The sequence below is a fragment of the Vipera ursinii genome (genome assembly GCF_947247035.1).
Source record: "Vipera ursinii genome assembly, chromosome: Z".
Classification (NCBI taxonomy): domain Eukaryota; kingdom Metazoa; phylum Chordata; class Lepidosauria; order Squamata; family Viperidae; genus Vipera; species Vipera ursinii.
Genome location: NC_139517.1, coordinates 79632437 through 79651324, shown reverse-complemented (window position 1 = coordinate 79651324; position 18888 = coordinate 79632437). Strand labels below are relative to the sequence as shown.

Here is an 18888-nt window from a genome sequence, read left to right as displayed (position 1 = left end):
AATGACTGGAAAGATATATTACTTACCTCTTCTGTAGTATAAACTTGTGTAAATCTTAAATGCACATCCAAATGTTAATACTGTGTTTATTCTGTTCAAAGGTTCAATTTATTTGTTTTTCATTATAAATGAAGAAAACTTCTTTAAAGAACCTTCTGTAAATATGTTCGTTGTTGGAATAAGCATTTAGAGTTAGATCTTAATGATGTAAAACAACTGTAGTTTGAGTTTACTTCCAAGAAAAAGCCTTCAAGCTGATTATCTATTCAAAACATTGTCTAAGAATGTGGAATATATTCGATAAAGATCTTAATGTTATATGAAGTTTTTAAAATAGCACTTTCATGTATGCTATGATGTTATGTAAGAATTTGTATTTTTCTTACCTTGCTGACATACTGGCCAATGACCTGAGTTTAGCTATCATGTAATTATTTAAGCATGCTTTGGATTTGTTAAACATGAGCCCCAAATATTGCATGGCAAATTACTTGTGACAGTAGAATTTCATGAGACAATGTTTAAAAGCTTATGGATGGACCCATAGTATTCAGAGTACTTCTACACTGTATAAGACCACCAAAATCTAATCAACAGTCTAGAACAGGCATGTCAAACTGCTGGCCTTTGGGCATATGCATTACGGCAAGCGTGTCCACTCCACTGCTGACAATGGGGAAAGTCGCAATACGTTATGTGACATCATGTTATGTTGCGAGTTTGACATGCCTGGTTTAGAAGATAGCCTATTAGAATTTAATTTATTAAATTGAAAGAGCCAGTTTGGTGACTTTAGTCTAATGGTTAAGGCACCAGGCTAGAAAACAGAAGATTGTCATTTCAAGTCTTCCTTAGCCATGAAAGCCAGCTGAATAACTTTGGGCCAGTCATTCTCTCTCAGCCCAATCTACTTCACGGTGTGGTTATTGTGGGGAAAATAGGATGAGGAAAGTATGTTGGATATACAGTAGTGGCCAAAATTGTGGAAACCTTTTTTGGGAAAAGTGTACAGTAGAAATGCCACCTTTGGTTAAGTTTCCACCAATTTTTTTTCTAATTTCTTTAAACTGTAGCCTTGTTCACTTAATAATACTATTTTACATCACTTTCTGGGCAACAAGTCAATTCTTCGCACCATTACTTTATTACATTTTACAAGCTCACTAAATGAAAGAACCCCCCCAACAAACTTGATAAGAGATCACATAACACACTGACAAATGTCCTCCTCTCAGCTTCAATACATGACATCAATAACTGAATCCTGTGTGATCTGATTGGCTCATTGCCAAAACAAGATGACATCTGAATGGCTCTCTAAAGTTCAGACTTTGATGAGGAGATTGAGGCTGATGAATGACAGGAAAGACAACTCTTAAGAAACTTTTTCAGTTCCCTTCTAGAGTGCCTCTCTCTTTGGCTATCCTCTGAAAACCAACTTTGTTTTGCCGGGCAACCATCTTTGCCTTAAAGCCTGGAAGAGGCATCTTGTTCTTCACCCTTGGTGTGGTCCTTCCACTTCCAAACTTCACTTTTCGGAAGCTGGCTATATTTTCAACACTGGGCATGTAATTCCTGGTGGTGTATGCAGAAGGAGAGGAAGGTGGCAGGATTTGAGGTTCTTCTGTCCCCTTAGAAATCCTTGAAGGCTGCACAGAGGTGGCTATGGGTGGATATAGCAAGAGAGGCTGGGATCCAGTCATCTCAAAGCAAGAAGGAGATCTGGGTGGCAAGAACAACCTCAGAGATTGCCAAACCCTTTCTGGAAGTCCCCATCGGTGCTCTGATGTAAGATGTCTCAGATGGGCCTCCAAGAGTTCTTTTTCCTCAACGCTGAGAAAATCGAGGTCTTGACTGAGGATTTGCACTTCTCTATCCCGTGGGGGAATCTTGGTCACAGTGTCTGTGATCTTCTCTGCTTTAAAGAGATGTGGGGCAAAAGCTTGCAACGATTTTAGCACTGTTGATGGCAAGCCCCATGCATGCTGGATTCTCTTCCACTGGATGTGGAATTCCAGAAGGTTCCGGCTGCTCTCTGGGAGGAAAGGGAGCCCTGTCTTGGTACCGGAGCAAATCTGGACTTTAGTTTGCCTAGACTTGCCTGTTGCTCTCTGTCTCTTATTGCCAACTTTGCTCTTGGGCTTTTCTAAAGTCTTCTGCTCTGGCTTAAACAATACCAGTTCATAGATGTCTGTGGTTTGCAAATCAGGTCCAGTTTTCTGTAAGGATTTGGGTGGTAAAGGCAAGAGAGGCTGGAGTCCAGTCATCCCAGGATGAGAAGGAGATCTGGGTGGTAGGAAGGCCCTCAGAGATTGCCGAACTCTTTCTGGAAGACCCCATCTGTGCTCTGATGTACGATGTCCCAGATGGGCCTCCAAGCATTCTTTCATCTCAATGCTGAGGAAAACAAGGTCTTGACTAAGGATCTGCACATCTATTTTTTCCCTTCTTGGTTTCCTAGATGTGATTTTCCCAGTAGTCCTCTCTGATTGAAGAAGATATGGGGCAAAGACATGGAGAGATCTAACCACCATCGATGGTAAGCCCCATGCATGCTGGATTTTCTTTCGTTGGATATGGAATTCCAGGAGGTCCCTCTCCTCAATGGGGAGGAAAGAGAGCACTATTTTGGGACATAAGAATCTTGTTGCTTCAGTAGTCCCCCCTGTCTTAACCTGTAATGCTTTGGGAGTTATCTTCATCGCCCCCAAATGGTGCTTTGCCTTTTGCAATGGCACTGAAATTCGGGGAGCAGATGATGTGTCTTGAAATGGTCTATACCTGCAAGGCCAGTGAGGCTGTGCTGGAACCTGGGAAGAGGTGAGAGAAGGCAGGAATGGATGAAATGAATGTTGAATCCGTTTTGGAATCTCCCACTTATGCTTTATGACCATGGTCCTCACACTGGTCTCCAGATGTTCCTGTGTATTTGTGTTGAGGAACCAAAGCTGCTGGGCCTTCATTTCCAAATCTGCCTTGTCTCTTGGACTCCTCTGAGTTCTCTTTCTGGTGTGCTTCTGTAGGCCAAGTGGAAAAGGAGCAAAGATGCACAGAGATTTCAAGATAGCAGATGGCAGTCCCCAAGCGTGCTGGATCTTCTTGTGGCTGACATGAAACTCCAAAAGATCCCAGGATGTATGGATGTAGAAAAGCAGCCTCATCTCCGGGGATCTGATGGCAGCAACTGGAAAGCTGGAACTAGTTCTTGCATCTGGTTTCCTCTGGTGGATGTTCTTCATAGGCTTCATGGTGGCTTCTTTCCAGGATAAAGTCCACCATGGTGATCCTTTTCTTCTGGAATGGGAAGCATGAGCTCCCTCTTGCAGTGGGAATCTGAAATGACGTTCACAGTGGGGTTTTTCATCAGTGACCTGTGGAGGAGGAACCATTGCTCTCAACGAATCTTGGATCAGTTGAGGAAGGCCCCATTTATGTTCCCTGATCCAACTCCTCACATGGGACTCCAGGTGATCTTTTGCATCTTGACTAAAAAAATGCAAACAATGGGGAGGGACCAGTACTTTACTCAGAGACGATGGCACTTGTACCCCCCTGTGTGTTTTCCTTCCATCTCCCAATCTCTGTAGACCTGGACCTCTGAAGGACCTCTTCTGAGGCTCAGGTGGGACTGGTGCAAAAGCCTGTAGAGATTTGTGTACAAGAGCAGGTAATCCCCACTCGTGCTGGATCCTCTTGTATTGTACATGTAATCCCATAAATTCCAGGTCTTCCTGTTTAAGGGACATCGGGGTGGTCTCTTCATCAAGTGCCATCTTTTCTCTCCCAGACCTTGAGATTTTTCCTGGGGATCTTTCTCCTAGAAGATCACCTTTGGGGAGAGCCCTCTTGACTGTGGTTACATGATGTATGTCTTCTGCTTTGTGCCATGGCTTTGAGGCAGTCTGGAAGAGTCAGTTGTAGGCATGCCGTGGGGTTTCAGCTTGACCCTGGTCGCCCTCAACCTGGGAACGAGAAGCAGGGGGCAGAAACATTTTCAGTGACTCCTGGACACGCTTGGGAAGACCCCATCGATGGACTGCAGTTCGGTTCTTCATGTGAGCCTCCAGTAGTTTCTGCGTCACAAGACCCAAGAAGAACAAGCTGATGGTTATTTTAATTGTCACTTTTAATACACCCCACGAAGCGGTGATGGCAATGCCAAGTCCCTCCAGGAGCCGTTCTGGTTCTAAAGGGAGTGCAGCAAAGGCCTGAAGAGATTTTTGAACCATGGATGGTAATCCCCATTCATGCTGTAACTTCTTGCGCTGAATATGCATCTCCAGAAGGTCCAAAATCTCTGTTTGGACAAAACATGGTTCTGTCCTTGAGGATCTCAGTTCTGTTGTTCTGGAATCCATTACATTGGCTGTTTGACTCTCCTGGCCAACATTCTTCTCCAGAGTCCACCTCCTGAGCTTGGACATCTCTAGTGGTGGGCTTCCTACAATAACATTGCCAAACATCTTGTTTAAGGATTTAGTGTAGATACTGGGAAGGCCGCAAAGATGCATTAATTGTTTGCATTTAATGTTCAAGTTCATCTTTTCTACAATGTCCTGTTCCAGAAAATACAAGCAAGATGGCCTGGGTTTGATTTCTGAGGACACAAGGGAACATTTAGGAAGAAAAGCATGTTCGATGGGGCCATAAAACTTCTTATATCTTATTAACTGGAACTTAATCTCCAGAGATATTTTCTTGAGGTGAGTCTCCAGAGTATATCTAAGCAGATCTTCTAGATATCCCATGTTATTTGGGAGGAGAATGTTGGTTTCTTCCCACCTTCCACTCTCCACCTGAGTTTCTCCAAATGTGGCTTGAGGTTTCTCCTCTGGAAGTAGTGAGTGAAAAAACTTTACAAACTGATGGACTTTCTGAGGGATGCCCCACTTTTGCTGTAACTTTAGCCGTTGAATGTGGAGCTCCAGGTTTTGTTTGACTTTCTCAGAAAGGAAATGCAACTCTAGAGGAAGCAAGGAAATCTGAGTCACCGCCTTTGGAAGATCACGATGCCACTTGGGTGGTTCTCCAATTAAGCTTCTAAGGGATCTCTGGACCAGGGTACAATATCCCCACTCATGTTGTAGTCTCTTCTTCTTAACATGCATTTCTAAGTTTTTTCTGACCGCATTTTTGAAAAACAGAGACTTTACTTCTGAAAACTCAACGGGAATCTCTTTGAACCTGACTGAAGACAAAGGTCCTCCAGGACACATAGCTGCCAATGTCTCCACGTACTTTAGTCCCAGGCCCCAGAGGGACACCAAGCGACCCCGTTGCAAAGTTACTTCGATCTGACCCATGGCTGACAAGTCAAAGGAGAGGCAGGGGCTACGAGTCTGGGGGGTCCTGAGACCAGGAAGGATAAGCTTGGGGAGAGGTTGCTGGTAGGAAATCAGACGGACACTGTCTTCTGTGGTCCCTGCAGAGAAGAATTGTCCCAACATTGGACCTCTTTGGGGAACATCTTTGCCTGTCCCATCTAAAGGTAAAACGGCTAAGGGGCCCAGGTGGTGCTACATGACACAACCTAGGTCAGGGGTAGGCAACCTCAGCTCTTTTATGACTCATGGACTTCAACTTCAACTATGCTGACTCAGGAATTCTGGGAGTTGAAGTCCATGAGTCATAAAAGAGCCGAGGTTGCCTACCCCTGACCTAGAACTAAGGAGGGATTTCCTGACAGTTAGAACAATTAATCAGTGGAACAGCTGGCCTTCAGAAGTTGTGGATGCTCCATCACTGGAGGCTTTTAAGGACACAGCCAATTGTTCAGAATGGGATATGGTCTCCTGCGTGAGCAGGAGGTTGGACTAGAAGACCTCCAAGTTTCCTTCCAGCTCTATTAATTAATCAGTAGAATGGCTTGCCTCCTGAACCTGTGGGTGCTCCATTACTGGAAGTTTTTAAGAAGAGATTGGACAACTACCGTATTTGTCCAGGATGAAGTAGGGTCTACTACTTGAGCAGGAGGTTGGACTAGAAGACCTCCAGGATGTCTTCCAACGCTGTTATTCTGTTCCATGCTCGGTTGAAGAGGGCGGCTTGCAAGCTATTTCTCTAAGAGGACACGGGGTGAATGTTTCAGCTGAATCAAGGAATCTTAGGACTCGGAGGGACCTTTGAGGTCATCTAGTCCAACCCCCTGCTCAAGGCAGGAGACCTTATACCATCCTGAACAAATGGTTATCCCATCTTTTCTCGAAAACCTCCGGCATCCATGACTCTGGGAGCCAAACTCTTACACTGATTACAGGTAGTCCTCAAGTTACAACTACGGTTGTGTCCAAAATTTCTGTTGCTAAGAAAGACATTGGTTGGGTGATTTTTGCCCCATTTTGACAAGCTTTCTTGCTACAGTTGTTAAATGAAGCACTTCAATTGTAAAGTTGGTCACACGGTTGTCAAGTGAATCTGACTTCCACATTGAGGAAAACTAATTCACTTAAAATTGCGGACTCTGCTTAACAAACACAGCAGTCACTTAACAACCGCCACATAAAATGTTAAAAAAGCGTATCCAGTCTTGTGATGCCTTGACTTACAAGCACAATGACTTACGGCCATAATCGCAGTTTTGATTATGGTTATAACTTGAGGAGTCGTTGTATGCCCAGTTCTACTGCCTTTGTTTTAAGTTAAATAGTGCCTTTCGTTCATTTTAAATTGTTAGTCCTGGAGTAAGGTGCTGTTGATTACTTTTGATGGATATGCCTTGATTAATACAAGGTAAGCTGTCCTGGGTAGCATTTTTAGAGAAAAGCAAAATTGGAACGAAACAGAGAGGATCGCCCTTGGAAGGATGACAAGCTCATTGGTGAAGTGATCCATATTTTTGGGAGACAGTTAGGTGTCATGATGATAGCATCAGGCTAGAATCCGGAATCTGGGATCCTGAGTTCTAATGCTGCCTGGGGCACAAAACCAGATGAGTGGCCTTGGGCTAGCCACTTCCTCTCAGCCCTTGGAAGCAGGGAATAGCAAACCACTTATGAAAAGCCTTGGCAAGAAAACTACAGGGCCTGCCCAGAAGCGGACACAAGGGAACAGAAGAAAGAGACAGAGAGAGGGAGAAGATGATAGCTAGCTAGGCAGATAGAGAGATAAAGAAATAGAGAGATGATAAAGATAGATAGATAGATAGATAGATAGATAGATAGATAGATAGATAGATAGATAGATAGATAGATAGATAGATAGATAGATAGATAGATAGACAGAGATGGAGAGAGAGGGATGGAGAGAAAGATGGATAGATAGATAGATAGATAGATAGATAGATAGATAGATAGATAGATAGATAGATAGATAGAGGGATGGAGAGAAAGATGATGGATAGATACACAGAGAGAGATGGAGAGATAAAGGGATGGAAAGATGATGGGTAGATAGATAGATAGATAGATAGATAGATAGATAGATAGATAGATAGATAGATAGACAGACAGAGATGGAGAGATAGAGGGATGGATAGAAAGATGATAGATAGATAGATGATAGATAGATAGATAGATAGATAGATAGATAGATAGATAGAGGGATGGAGAGAAAGATGATGGATAGATACACAGAGAGATGGAGAGATAAAGGGATGGAAAGATGATAGATAGATAGATAGATAGATAGATAGATAGATAGATAGATAGACAGACAGACAGACAGACAGACAGACAGACAGACAGACAGACAGAGATGGAGAGATAGAGGGATGGAGAGAAAGATGATGAATAGATAGACAGACAGACAGACAGACAGACAGACAGAAAAAGTACTGCAACAAACTGGTGGGTTAAATGCTTGTAAAAACTTAAAACCTTTTCCGATGGTTTTAGTTTCCTGCAGGCTGGCCTCACTTTTCTGCTGAACCTGCAAAGAGACAGAAAAAAGAAAAAAGAAAATCTTTTCTCCAAGTGATGACCAGGACTTAGGGGACAGTGAATGTGTCCAGATGCCCACTCTCTCTCTGGTCACTTGCAGGCCTCTGAATGCTGGGTCATGAAAGGACAGCAAAGGAAACACCCAATGTTCTAACTCAGGGCTTTTCGACCTTTTCACCCATTGTACCACTTTTAGGATATGGCAACATCCGAGTACCACCAATCGCCTATCAAGGTGTCAAAAACTTGATGACAAAAAAAAGGAAAAAAGTGATGAAGTACAGGTAGGCCTTGGCTTACAACAGTTCACTTAGTGACTGTTTGAAGTTACAATGGCACTGAAAAAGTGCCCCCCAAGCCACAACCAAGCAAGACACCTGCCTGCCCACCTGGTGGCGCTCTTCCTCCTGTCTGAGGTTTTCATTGTTGTGAGCATTTCTGTTGAGGATTGGCAGTGGGGGTGGGGGGCTGTTTGGTTTTTATTTCTCCCCCTCTGCTGGGTGGTTGCAGGAGGTTTTGGTCACTTCACATGACCCCGGGATACTGTGACCGTCATAAATATGAACCAGTTGCCAAGCATCTGAATGTAAATCACAAGAACCTGGAGATGCTGCAACATTCCAGCTGATCAGCGCTTCTTCTGGGCTCAGAAGCACCGGGATCAGCACCGAGCTCCAGCTGGAGCCTGGTGCTGATCCTGGTGCTTCCGCTGAGCCCTGACAGCCCTGCAGCTCCAGCCATGTTTCGCTCAGGCTTGTGCGGTGCTGCCACCGGTTCAGCTCATTCCCCTCCCCCACTACTTTTCTAGGATGGTCGCGTACCACCTGCCAGGTGCCAGTGTACCACAGGTGGTACCCGAACCACTGGTTGAAAAGCCCTGTTCCAATATTTGAGGGGCTGCCACAAAGAATAGGGGTGTGTGTCAACCTCTTCTCCAAAGCACCCAGAGGCAGAAGAAGAGGCAACGGATGGGAAACTCATCAAGGAGAGAAGCAACCTGGAACTAAGAAGAAATTTCCTGACTGTTAGAACAATTAACCAGTGGAACAGCTTGCCTCCAGAAGTTGTGAATGCTCTCCAACACTGGACGTTTTTAAGAAGAGACTGGACAGCCACTTGTCTGAAATGTATAGGGTCTCCTGCCTGAGCAGGGGGTTGGACTAGATGACCTCCAAGGTCCCTTCCAAGTCTGTTAGTCTGTTATACACCAGGTTTCTTCAGCATATTCAACTACAGACGTAAGACTCAGGCCTTGAATTCATCTTATTAAGAAAAGTCACATTTTTCTCCCTATGTCTTCTTCCCTATGGCACAGATGTCTCAAAAACTTACAGATTCTGCCTTGGGAAACCATTTATGAGGGTCCAAGAGGAATTTCAAGCTGCTTTGGATCAGCTCAAAAGCCACACGCCACACTGTGAAAGTTTTCAAGATTTTCCAGACAATAAAGAAAACTAAGATCAAAGGGGCATTTTTGCCGAGAAGTATAATCAATTTCTGAAGAGCTAAAATGCCAAAACATGGAGCTGCCAGCTCCATACTGGAAAAAAAAATCCAGATAGCTAAAGTCCTGGGCTGGGTTTAAATATAAACAGGGTCTTTGTATGATGTGTTCTGAGCGCATCATAAAGGTCACCACACAGCACTATGCCAGCCCCATCTCAAAAGTCCCTCATCATCCTCTTCCTGGAAATTGTCACATAGAAAAGCCCTCACCTACTTGCTAGAATTCATGATGCTCCACCCTCATGTCTGTACATTTATCATCTGGAGTTTATCATCTTAGAAAATCAGAATAGAGCTGGAAGGGACCTTGGAGGTCATCTAGTCCAACCCCCTGCTCAGGCAGGAGACCCTATTCCATTTCAGACAAATGGTTGTCCGGTGTCTTCTTAAAAACTTCCAGTGTTGGAGCATTCACCGCTTCTGGAGGCAGGTTGTTCCACTGGTTAGTTGTTCTAACTCTGTTAGGAAGTTTCTCCTTAATTCCAGGTTGCTTCTCTGCTTCATTAGTTTCCATCTATTGCTTCTTGCCCTGCCTTGGAGAGTAGGTTGACCCCCCTCTTCTTTTTTTAACATATTTTATTGATTTTTAACAATAATAATCTTTTATTGCTTAGCAAACAGCATGTTGTCTGGGTTCGTATATTTAAAAAACAATCAATAATAATTAATTTCTAAAATTCCATAATATATTAATGATATTTTTCCTTGATCTTCTCTTCTTCCAGTAGTATTCTCCCTTTTGTCAACATCAAACAAATCCAATACTTTCAATGCATACAAGGTTAAATATAAACATTTTTCTTGGGTTTGTACAAATAACAATAACATCAACATATAACATCTTTTCTAATTGGCTTATGTTTCAATTGCATTTATAAAGGCCATCTTATTGAGTCACTATGTGTCCTGTTTTCAAGATTCTTATTTAAGCTTAGTTTTCCCTCAGTGTTCAAACCATTTTTATCAGTCATGATTTTCTCAAAGTTAATTGCCTTTACACAGCTAAACTTTTCATTCACACACACTATCCCAATATTTTTACATTTCATATGTTATAAAAGATACTATACTACTTGCATGTCTTATCCCTCTTACTGTAGGGCCCCTCTATATCCAAAATTTATCTATTCTTTTAACCATATTCAAACAAGTGTTTAATCATATAGTACTCCATCTGGTAAATCGAGTCAAATCTCTTGAATCTAATTCTAGCTTTCTTCTTTTGCCAAGTAGCTTTCCAAGTCAGTATGTTCAGCTTGCCAGGGGATTCTTCCTGTATATAATAATAATAATAATAATAATAATAATAATAATAATAATAATAATAATAATAATAACAACAACAACAACAACAACAACAACAACAACAACAAAGTTGGAAGGGACCTTGGAGGTCATCTAGTCCAACCCCCTGCTCAGGCAGGAAACCTTATACCATTTTAGGCAAATGGCTGTCTAGTCTCTTCTTAAAAACCTCCAGTGTTGGAGCATTCACCACTTCTGGAGGCAGGTTGTTCCACTGGTTAATTGTTCTAATTGTCAGGAAGTTTCTCCTTAGTTCCAGGTTGCTTCTCTCCTTGGTTAGTTTCCATCCGTTGCTTCTTGTCCTGCTTTCAGGTGCTTTGGAGAATAGCTTGACTCCCTCTTCTTTGTAGTAGCCCCTGATATATTGGAACACTGCTATCATGTCACCCCTCACCCTTCTCTTCATTAAACTACACATACCCAATTCCAGCAACCGTTCCCTATTTTTGTCAGGGTTGTTGGGAATAGGAAAGACAAATTAGGTAGGATGTGCATTTTTTATCTCCCAAACAGTAATTCTTCTGGCAGCTCTATAATCCATTTTGTTAGATCTTTCTTATCCTCAAGGTGCTTTGGAGAATAGCTTGACTGCCTCTTCTTTGTGGCAACCCCTGAGATATTGGAACACTAGTTATCATGTTACACACACACAGTCCTTTTCATTAAACTTTGTTGTTGTTAGTTGCGAAGTCGTGTCCGACCCATCGCAACCCTATGGACAACGTTCCTCCAGGCTTTCATGTCCTCTACCATCTTCTGGAGTCCATTTAAGCTCATGCCTACTGCTTCAGTGACTCCATCCAGCCACCTCATTCTCTGTCGTCCCCTTCTTCTATTGCCCTCAATCTTTCCCGGCATTAGGCTCTTCTCCAGTGAGTCCTTCCTTCTCATTAGGTGGCCAAAGTATTTGAGTTTTAGCTTCAGGATCTGGCCTTCTAAAGAGCAGTCAGGGTTGATCTCTAGGACTGACCAGTTTGATCGCCTTGCAGTCCAAGGGACTCGCAGGAGTCTTCTCCAGCACCATAGTTCAAAGGCTTCAATTCTTTGGCGCTCAGCCTTTCTTATGGTCCAGCTTTCACTGCCATACATTGCAACTGGGAAGACCATAGCTTTGACTATACGCACTTTTGTTGACAGGGTGATGTTTCTGCTTTTTAGTGTGCTGTCTAGATTTGCCATGGCTTTCCTCCCAAGGAGCAAGCGTCTTTTAATTTCTTGGCTACAGTCTCCATCTGCAGTGATCTTGGAGCCCAGGAAAATAAAATCTGTCACTACCTCCATTTCTTCCCCATCTACTTGCCAGGAGTTGAGAGGGCCAGATGCCATGATCTTGGTTTTCTTAATGTTTAGTTTCAACCCAAGTTTTGCACTCTCCTTCTTCACTCGCAACAAGAGGCTCTTTAGTTCCTCTTCACTTTCTGCCATTAGATTCATTAAACTACACATACCCAATTCCAGCAACCGTTCTTTGTATGTTTTAGTCTCCAGTCCCCTAATCATCTTTGTTGCTCTTCTCTCTTTCTAAAGTCTTGACATCTTTTTTACATAGTGGTGACCAAAACTGGATGCAGTATTCCAAGTGTGGCCTTACCAAGGCATTGTAAAGTGGTATTAACACTTCACACGATCTTGATTCTATCCCTCTGTTAATGCAGCCTAGCATTGTGTTGGCTTTTTGGCAGCTGCAGCACACTGCTGGCTCATATTGAAGTGATTGTCCACTAGGACTCCGAGATCTCTCTCACAGTTACTACTATCGAGCAAGGTACCACCTATACTATACCTGTGCATTTGGTTTTTCTTGCCTAAATGTAGAACCTTACTTTTTTCCATCATTGAATTTCATTTTGTTAGATAGCACCCAATGTTCAAGTCTGTTAAGATCCTGCTGTATCTTAAGCCTGTCTTCTGGAGTGTTGGCTGTTCCTGCCAGCTTCGTGTCACCTGCAAATTTGATGAGTTCCCCATCTATCCCCTCGTCCAGATCACTGATGAAAATGTTGAAGAGCACTGGGCCCAGAACAGAGCCCTGGGGCACCCCACTACACACTTCCCTCCATGTAGATGCGGTTCTATTGAGGACCACACGCGGACTTTGCCTGCCGGTCAGCCAGCTACAAATCCATCTGGTGCAGCTAGCCCACATTTTCCTATCTTATCAAGTGGTAGGTTGTGGTCTACTTTATCAAATGTCTTACTAAAGTCCAAGTTGCACCCTTTTATGTTTACAGAAAATAGAATAAGAACTTTATTGTACTATAAATAAATAGGCATACATTAAAATGAGATTTTCGTTGCATATAACTCTCAATATACACAAATAACAATTGCAAGAGCCTTGACTGCAAAAGAAAAATAAAAATATTGATGAAAGCGATCACCGCACCATAAGCAATCCCCAAGCAAATTTATACAAAAGCTGAACGATGGGAAAAACCTGAGTGATGATAAACCACGTTTCTTGGTCAAGGAAGAACCAAACCTTGCATAGTTTTTACAAGCTTCTAAAGCCACGCGACGGGGGCGTTCCGGAAGAGAGAGTTCCGCCCATAGCAGCTCTGGCCAATAGGAAGAAAAGGGCGGCCCTCCCTCTTTGCGCAGGCGTGAGTCTTTCCCCGCGCTCTGCGTTGTAGCGCATGCGTGGTCCATCATTCGCGCTGAGGAAGCCGGGTGGGCGCCATTTTGGTTGCGGCCCGGCGGTGCCGGTGGCGGTGGCAATTGGTGAGCGGAGGAAGGTATGGGCTGGGGATGATGGGAGTGAGTGCCTGAAGCCTAGGGAGACCAGTGGTGAGGCGAAAAAAGTCCGGGGCCGCGTTCACATGTTTCTGGGTCAGCCCGGGTTGGTCCCTCAGCAGTTCTGAGGGGAATCCCCGGCTTGGCGCTTTGCCGTGAGGTGCGTTTTTATTTAATTTATTAATTTTTATTTCACCTTGATGGAATTTTTATCCTGCTTTTTATGTATTTGGGATAACTCAAGGTAGCAAATTTGCCTGATACTATTTTCCCCACAACAACCCTGCGAGGTGGGCCTGCCTGGCCTGAGAGAAAAACCGAGCCAACATTCCTCCCACCCCCATCAAGACCATTTATACAGTACACTGCAAAAGAAGGGGATCCAGTTCAAACAAACCTAAATATCTGCAATATTATTTCATTATCAGCAATTGATTAATATTGGTGAGTTACTTCACCACAATAATTCGCTAATATATTCAGGAATATTACTGAATGGTCTCTGTAATCCAGATAATAAGGACAGAGTGATAGTCTTAAATAATATTACTTCGCTACAGTAATTCAGGAATATTAGTGAATTGTTTTGCTGCAGCCCAAATAATATACGTAAAAGGTAGCCATCTAATTAATATTTCACAAGCATAATTTACTAATATAACCCTTGACTTACAACCACAATTGAGCCCAAAATTTACGTTGCTAAGCAAGACAGCTGTTGTGAGCTTTGCCCCATTTTACAACCTACCTTGCCACCGTTGCTAAGCAAATCAAACGGGTTGTTAAATTAGTCGCCCGGTCATTAAGTGAATCTGGCTTCCCCGTTGACTTTGCTTGTCAAAAGGTTACAAAAGGACCCTGCAACTGTCATAAATGTGAGACAGTTGCCAAGCATCTGGATTTTGGGGAGGCTGCAGTGTGAAAAATGATCTTGTCATTTTTTTCCCCACTGCCCTTGTAACTTCAAATGATCACTGAATAAATGGTTATAAGTCAAAGATTACCTGTGGTACAAGGCTTTCTCTAATATTCCATTTAAAAGTACATCAGCAACTCGTCCTCTCTTTCAAAGGAAATGAGAGGATGGAGTTGTGTGATTAATTGAATACTGATTGCATCAACTGATTAAAATTGATGGCTTAAATGACAGAACATTTTCTTCTAGATTTGCATAGCACTGATTGTTGAACATGAGATATTAATGAAGAACGCTTAAAGGTAAACCAGCACACACTTGTTTGCCTGCTCTGCTTAATAAAACATTTATTTTTTATGACATTTATATTCGGCCCAGCTCAATCTGCAAAGTGTCTTTGGGTGGCTTAAAATTCACTTGCTGCACATAAGCAACATTACATAGAATAACAGAGTTGGAAGGGATTTTGGAGGTCTTGTAGTCCAAACTCCTGCTCAAGCACTTATACCAGAGGTCCCCACCTTTTGGGCACCAGGGACCGGTTCCGTGGAGAGAGGTTTTTCCACGGACCGGAAGGTGCATGGTTTTGTGTGCTGCCTGCATCCCACAGATGGGGCTTTGCTTGTTTGTGCGGACCGGTTGCTGGAATGCCACAGCCTGGTACTGGTCCACGGACTGGGGTCTGGGTACCCCTGACATACCATTTCAGACAAGTGACTGTCCAATCTCTTCTTAAAAGCCTCCAGTGTTGGAACACCCACAACTTCTGGAGGCAAGTTGTTCCACTGATTAACTGTTCTCATTGTTAGGAAGTTTCTCCTTAATTCCAGGTTGCTTTGCTCCTTGAATAGTTTCCATCCATTGTTTCTTGTCTTGCCTTCAGGTCCTTTGGAGAATAGGTTGACCCCCTCTTTTTTGTGGCAGCCTCTCAAATCCTGGAATACTGCTCTCATGTCACCCCTGGTCCTTCTTTTCTCTAAATTGGCCATACCCAATTCCTGCAACCATTCTTCATGTTTTTGTCTCCAGGCCCTTAATCATCTAGTTGCTCTTCTTTGTACTTTTTCCAAAGTCACAACATCTTTTTTGTAAAGTGGTGACCAAAACTGGATACTGTGTGGCCTTACTAAGACTTTATAAAGCAGTACTAATATTTCATATGATTTTGATTCTATACCTCTTCTGCCGATGAGCAGAAGAGCGCCAATGGATCTGGATTTGGAGGAAACATGAGCAGAAGAGCAGAAGAGCGCTGACTGATGGATCTGGATGGAGACATGCGCAGAAGAGTGCTGAGTGTGACGGACAGTGGCTATCTGGAGGAGACAAGTGCAGTAAGTACTGAGTGACAGTGAGATACTGCAGTGATGGACAGGTTTTTGAAAAGGAAAGAACTGGACTCTGAACAAAATTTGGAGCCAGATGAGAGCCCAAGTATGAGTGGGGATCAAAAGAAAGCAAAGATGGTTAGCTCAAGGCAATATAGCGAAAGCTATATTTCATTTGGATTTACTTTCACCGGAGATGCAAACAAACCAACTCCACTGTGCATGGTGTGTGGTGAAAAGCTAGCTAACAGTGCTGTAGTCCCAAGCAAACTTAAACGCCATCTCCAAACGAAACACCCTTCGCTTCAAAACAAGAATGCGGACTATTTTGTTCGCCTGCGTGAAAACACAGAGAAACAGGCAACTTTCATGAGAAAAACCACAAAGGTAAATGAAAGAGCTCTTAAAGCTAGCTATCAAGTTGCTGAACTTATAGCCAAGTCAAAAAAGTCGCACACTGTGGCAGGGACATTAATACTTCCCACCTGCAAAGCTATTGTAGAGGAGATGCTCGGACCTGAAGCAGCTAAGGAAATAGCCAAAGTCCCTCTCTCAGACAATTTCCAGACGTATTAATGACATGTCTGCAGACATCGAAAGTGTGGTTTTTGATGGTGCAGGAGCAGGAGGAACTAACTGAACTGAGACAAAATCGTGGTTTCAAGCTAAGATTTGTTGATCTACCTTTGGACAGTTTTTGGTTGTATACTGCCAAGGAGTTCCCCCTTCTGGCAAACAAAGCTATTTTGACATTGCTCCCATTTTCCACTACATATCTGTGTGAATGAGCTTTTCAAGCATGATTGCTATAAAAACTAAATACAGAGAGAGACTGAGAGCTGTTGACGAAGAGCTACGTGTGTGTCTTTCTTCGATTCCAGCCAGAATATCAGCTTTGTGTTCAGCCAAACAGGCCCAGGTTGCGCACTGAATAAATTATTTTATAATTTTTCATATTTCTGTTTACTTACTATTTCATAATAAAGTAATTATAAAATACTTTCTTTGTGTTTGATTCATATTCAAGAGAATTACTTTATATATAGTCAATATAGGCACAGAGTTAAATTTTTTAACATTTCCTAATGGTGGAGTGCCTTGTGATTTTTTTCATGAAACAAGTGTGCCTTTGCCCAAAAAAGGTTGAAAAACACTGCTCTAAACACTCATGCTCATTGGCTACAATCAGATGAAGGAAATTTACCTGATATCAACCTAAGCTGTGCTTCCTTCTTCTGGTTATTTGGCTATAACTTTTCATAGAATACAGTACAGATAATTGAAGAAATTATGTTGCATTACATTCTTGATTAAATTATCCTTCCATTGATATATAATTTTATGGTACTACTCCAAAAAAAGTGGTATTGTTAGCCATCAAATCTCAAAAATACACTTTTCCCAAAAAATTTCCACAATTTTGGCCACTGCTGTATTTGTTGCCTTATTTGTAAAAATAATAAAGGTGGGATACAAGCAGAAAGACAGATGTGACTTTCCCAAAAGCAAAGAAATGGGCACTATAAAAACATGTGGAAATCTGTATGAAAGATTTTAAATGAGATTTCTACCTAAACACAAAAATGAGTTAAGGTTTTAGATGCAAAACAGATCTAAGCATTTTATTATTATTAATTTGAAAATAATGTTCACATGTACATCATTTTTCAGAAATTTAGAATTCCAAAGTGCCCATGCCAAAAATTTGAAATGAATCCTTAATACTGTAGCACTCCTTAGTTCAAACAGTGTAATGCAGTTAGATTTCAAATGAGATCAGCATAATATGAAGTCATATTCCAAATAGTGTTAAAATTTGAGTTAATTGAAGGTGCACAAAAGAACAATGGTCGATTAACGTTTCTCCAACAAAATTAGATCTTTCCCCATGAGGATTTGTAAAACTGAATTAAGCTAAAATGGGAGTTCAGTATAAATTAAGTGCCCATGTTTCTTGCATATCATTTTGCCAACTCTTCAATCAGCTTTATGATTTCAAATGATTAAGTGGACACTTTCAAATTTACAGAATGGCACTGACTTTAAGGAGTAAGCAAATCTGAATATCACACTGAATAGCAGTATTACATTGTGTAATAATTTTATCTATACAATTCCCTTTTACAATGTTCAGCAATACAACAGTTATCATCTGCTTGTCCTTTTCTGAAAACATTCCAGTTTTCCAGTTCCAGTCATTGGATGCAGAGACAGAGTCAGTTAAACTATCCCATAAAACTGAATAAATGGCTTCATTTGGTGACTTCAAGATGCTCCACTTTCTGTGGGGGACGTAGGTGTTGTTGGAGAAACTAAATCTGGTTTTTGTGAGATTCTATCCAATTCAGCTTGAACATCAGTCAAAACAGGTTTTTGCCCTATAAAAAAAAGAAGCAATAATTTTTAAATAATTTTTCACGCAGAATTTAACAGAATTTAACATTACTTCTATTACATATTTTAATTAATACTAAAATGCATTTCACATAATTTTTTCAGATTGAAAATACATGCTGTGGACTTACTTTCATAAATGTTATCTTGTAATGGTATCTTTACCTGATTTCTTTTGGGTGCATTTGTTTTTTCCCCTCTAATTCTCTTTGGTGAAACAAACTGCTTTCCCAAAGTTGTGTTCTAATAGCCATATTCAATTTAACAATTTATCTTACTATATTTTTAAAAGCCAATTTCATCTCTAAGGTACTGTCCGTAATGTTTGGTGATGTTAAGATAAGAATTGGGGAGAGAACATTTAAAGTAAAAAAATTAGTAGTATGAGATGATTTTTAATGTCATTACCAGTTATGGAATGAGGAAACTGACAAAAAAGAACTGGCAAAATCTTAGGATGAGTGTGACAAGAAAAGATATTGCATAAAAAGTCTAAAAAATCAGTATCACAAATAGACACATCTATACTTATATATTAGAAAACAATGTATTGGTGACAGTAATTTCCTATACTAGCTTCCTATCAATGTATCTTCAAAATATTATAAGAAAACAGAAATATACATATTCTAGGCTGAAGGAGAGGGAATCTGCCTGTAAAGATAATCAATACCTCACTTATTCCCATTAACACACAAAAGAAAGGTAAGAGAGACAAATATCTACTTATGCTGTAGCAATAATTTAGTTCATGGCAGAGTATGGAAAAATATTGAACAAATATAACTGGAGCATTAACAATAGTATAACTTTACTGTTACAAAGATAG

General features: G+C 41.6%; 1 protein-coding gene across 1 annotated transcript in view; it reads right to left on the bottom strand.

The window, feature by feature from the left end:
- Positions 1 to 1136: 1136 nt before the first annotated feature.
- DYNC1LI1 (dynein cytoplasmic 1 light intermediate chain 1) overlaps positions 1137 to 18888 on the bottom strand; it is a 37820-nt gene continuing 20068 nt past the window's right edge. Inside the window, exons 13-14 of the mRNA XM_083377253.1 lie at positions 16820 to 18043; positions 1137 to 1313 (exon numbers count right to left, since the gene is read on the bottom strand). Of these exons, the coding sequence (XP_083233379.1) occupies positions 17931 to 18043 (113 nt within the window). The 3' untranslated portion in view covers positions 1137 to 1313; positions 16820 to 17930. The remainder of the gene's footprint in view (positions 1314 to 16819; positions 18044 to 18888) is intronic.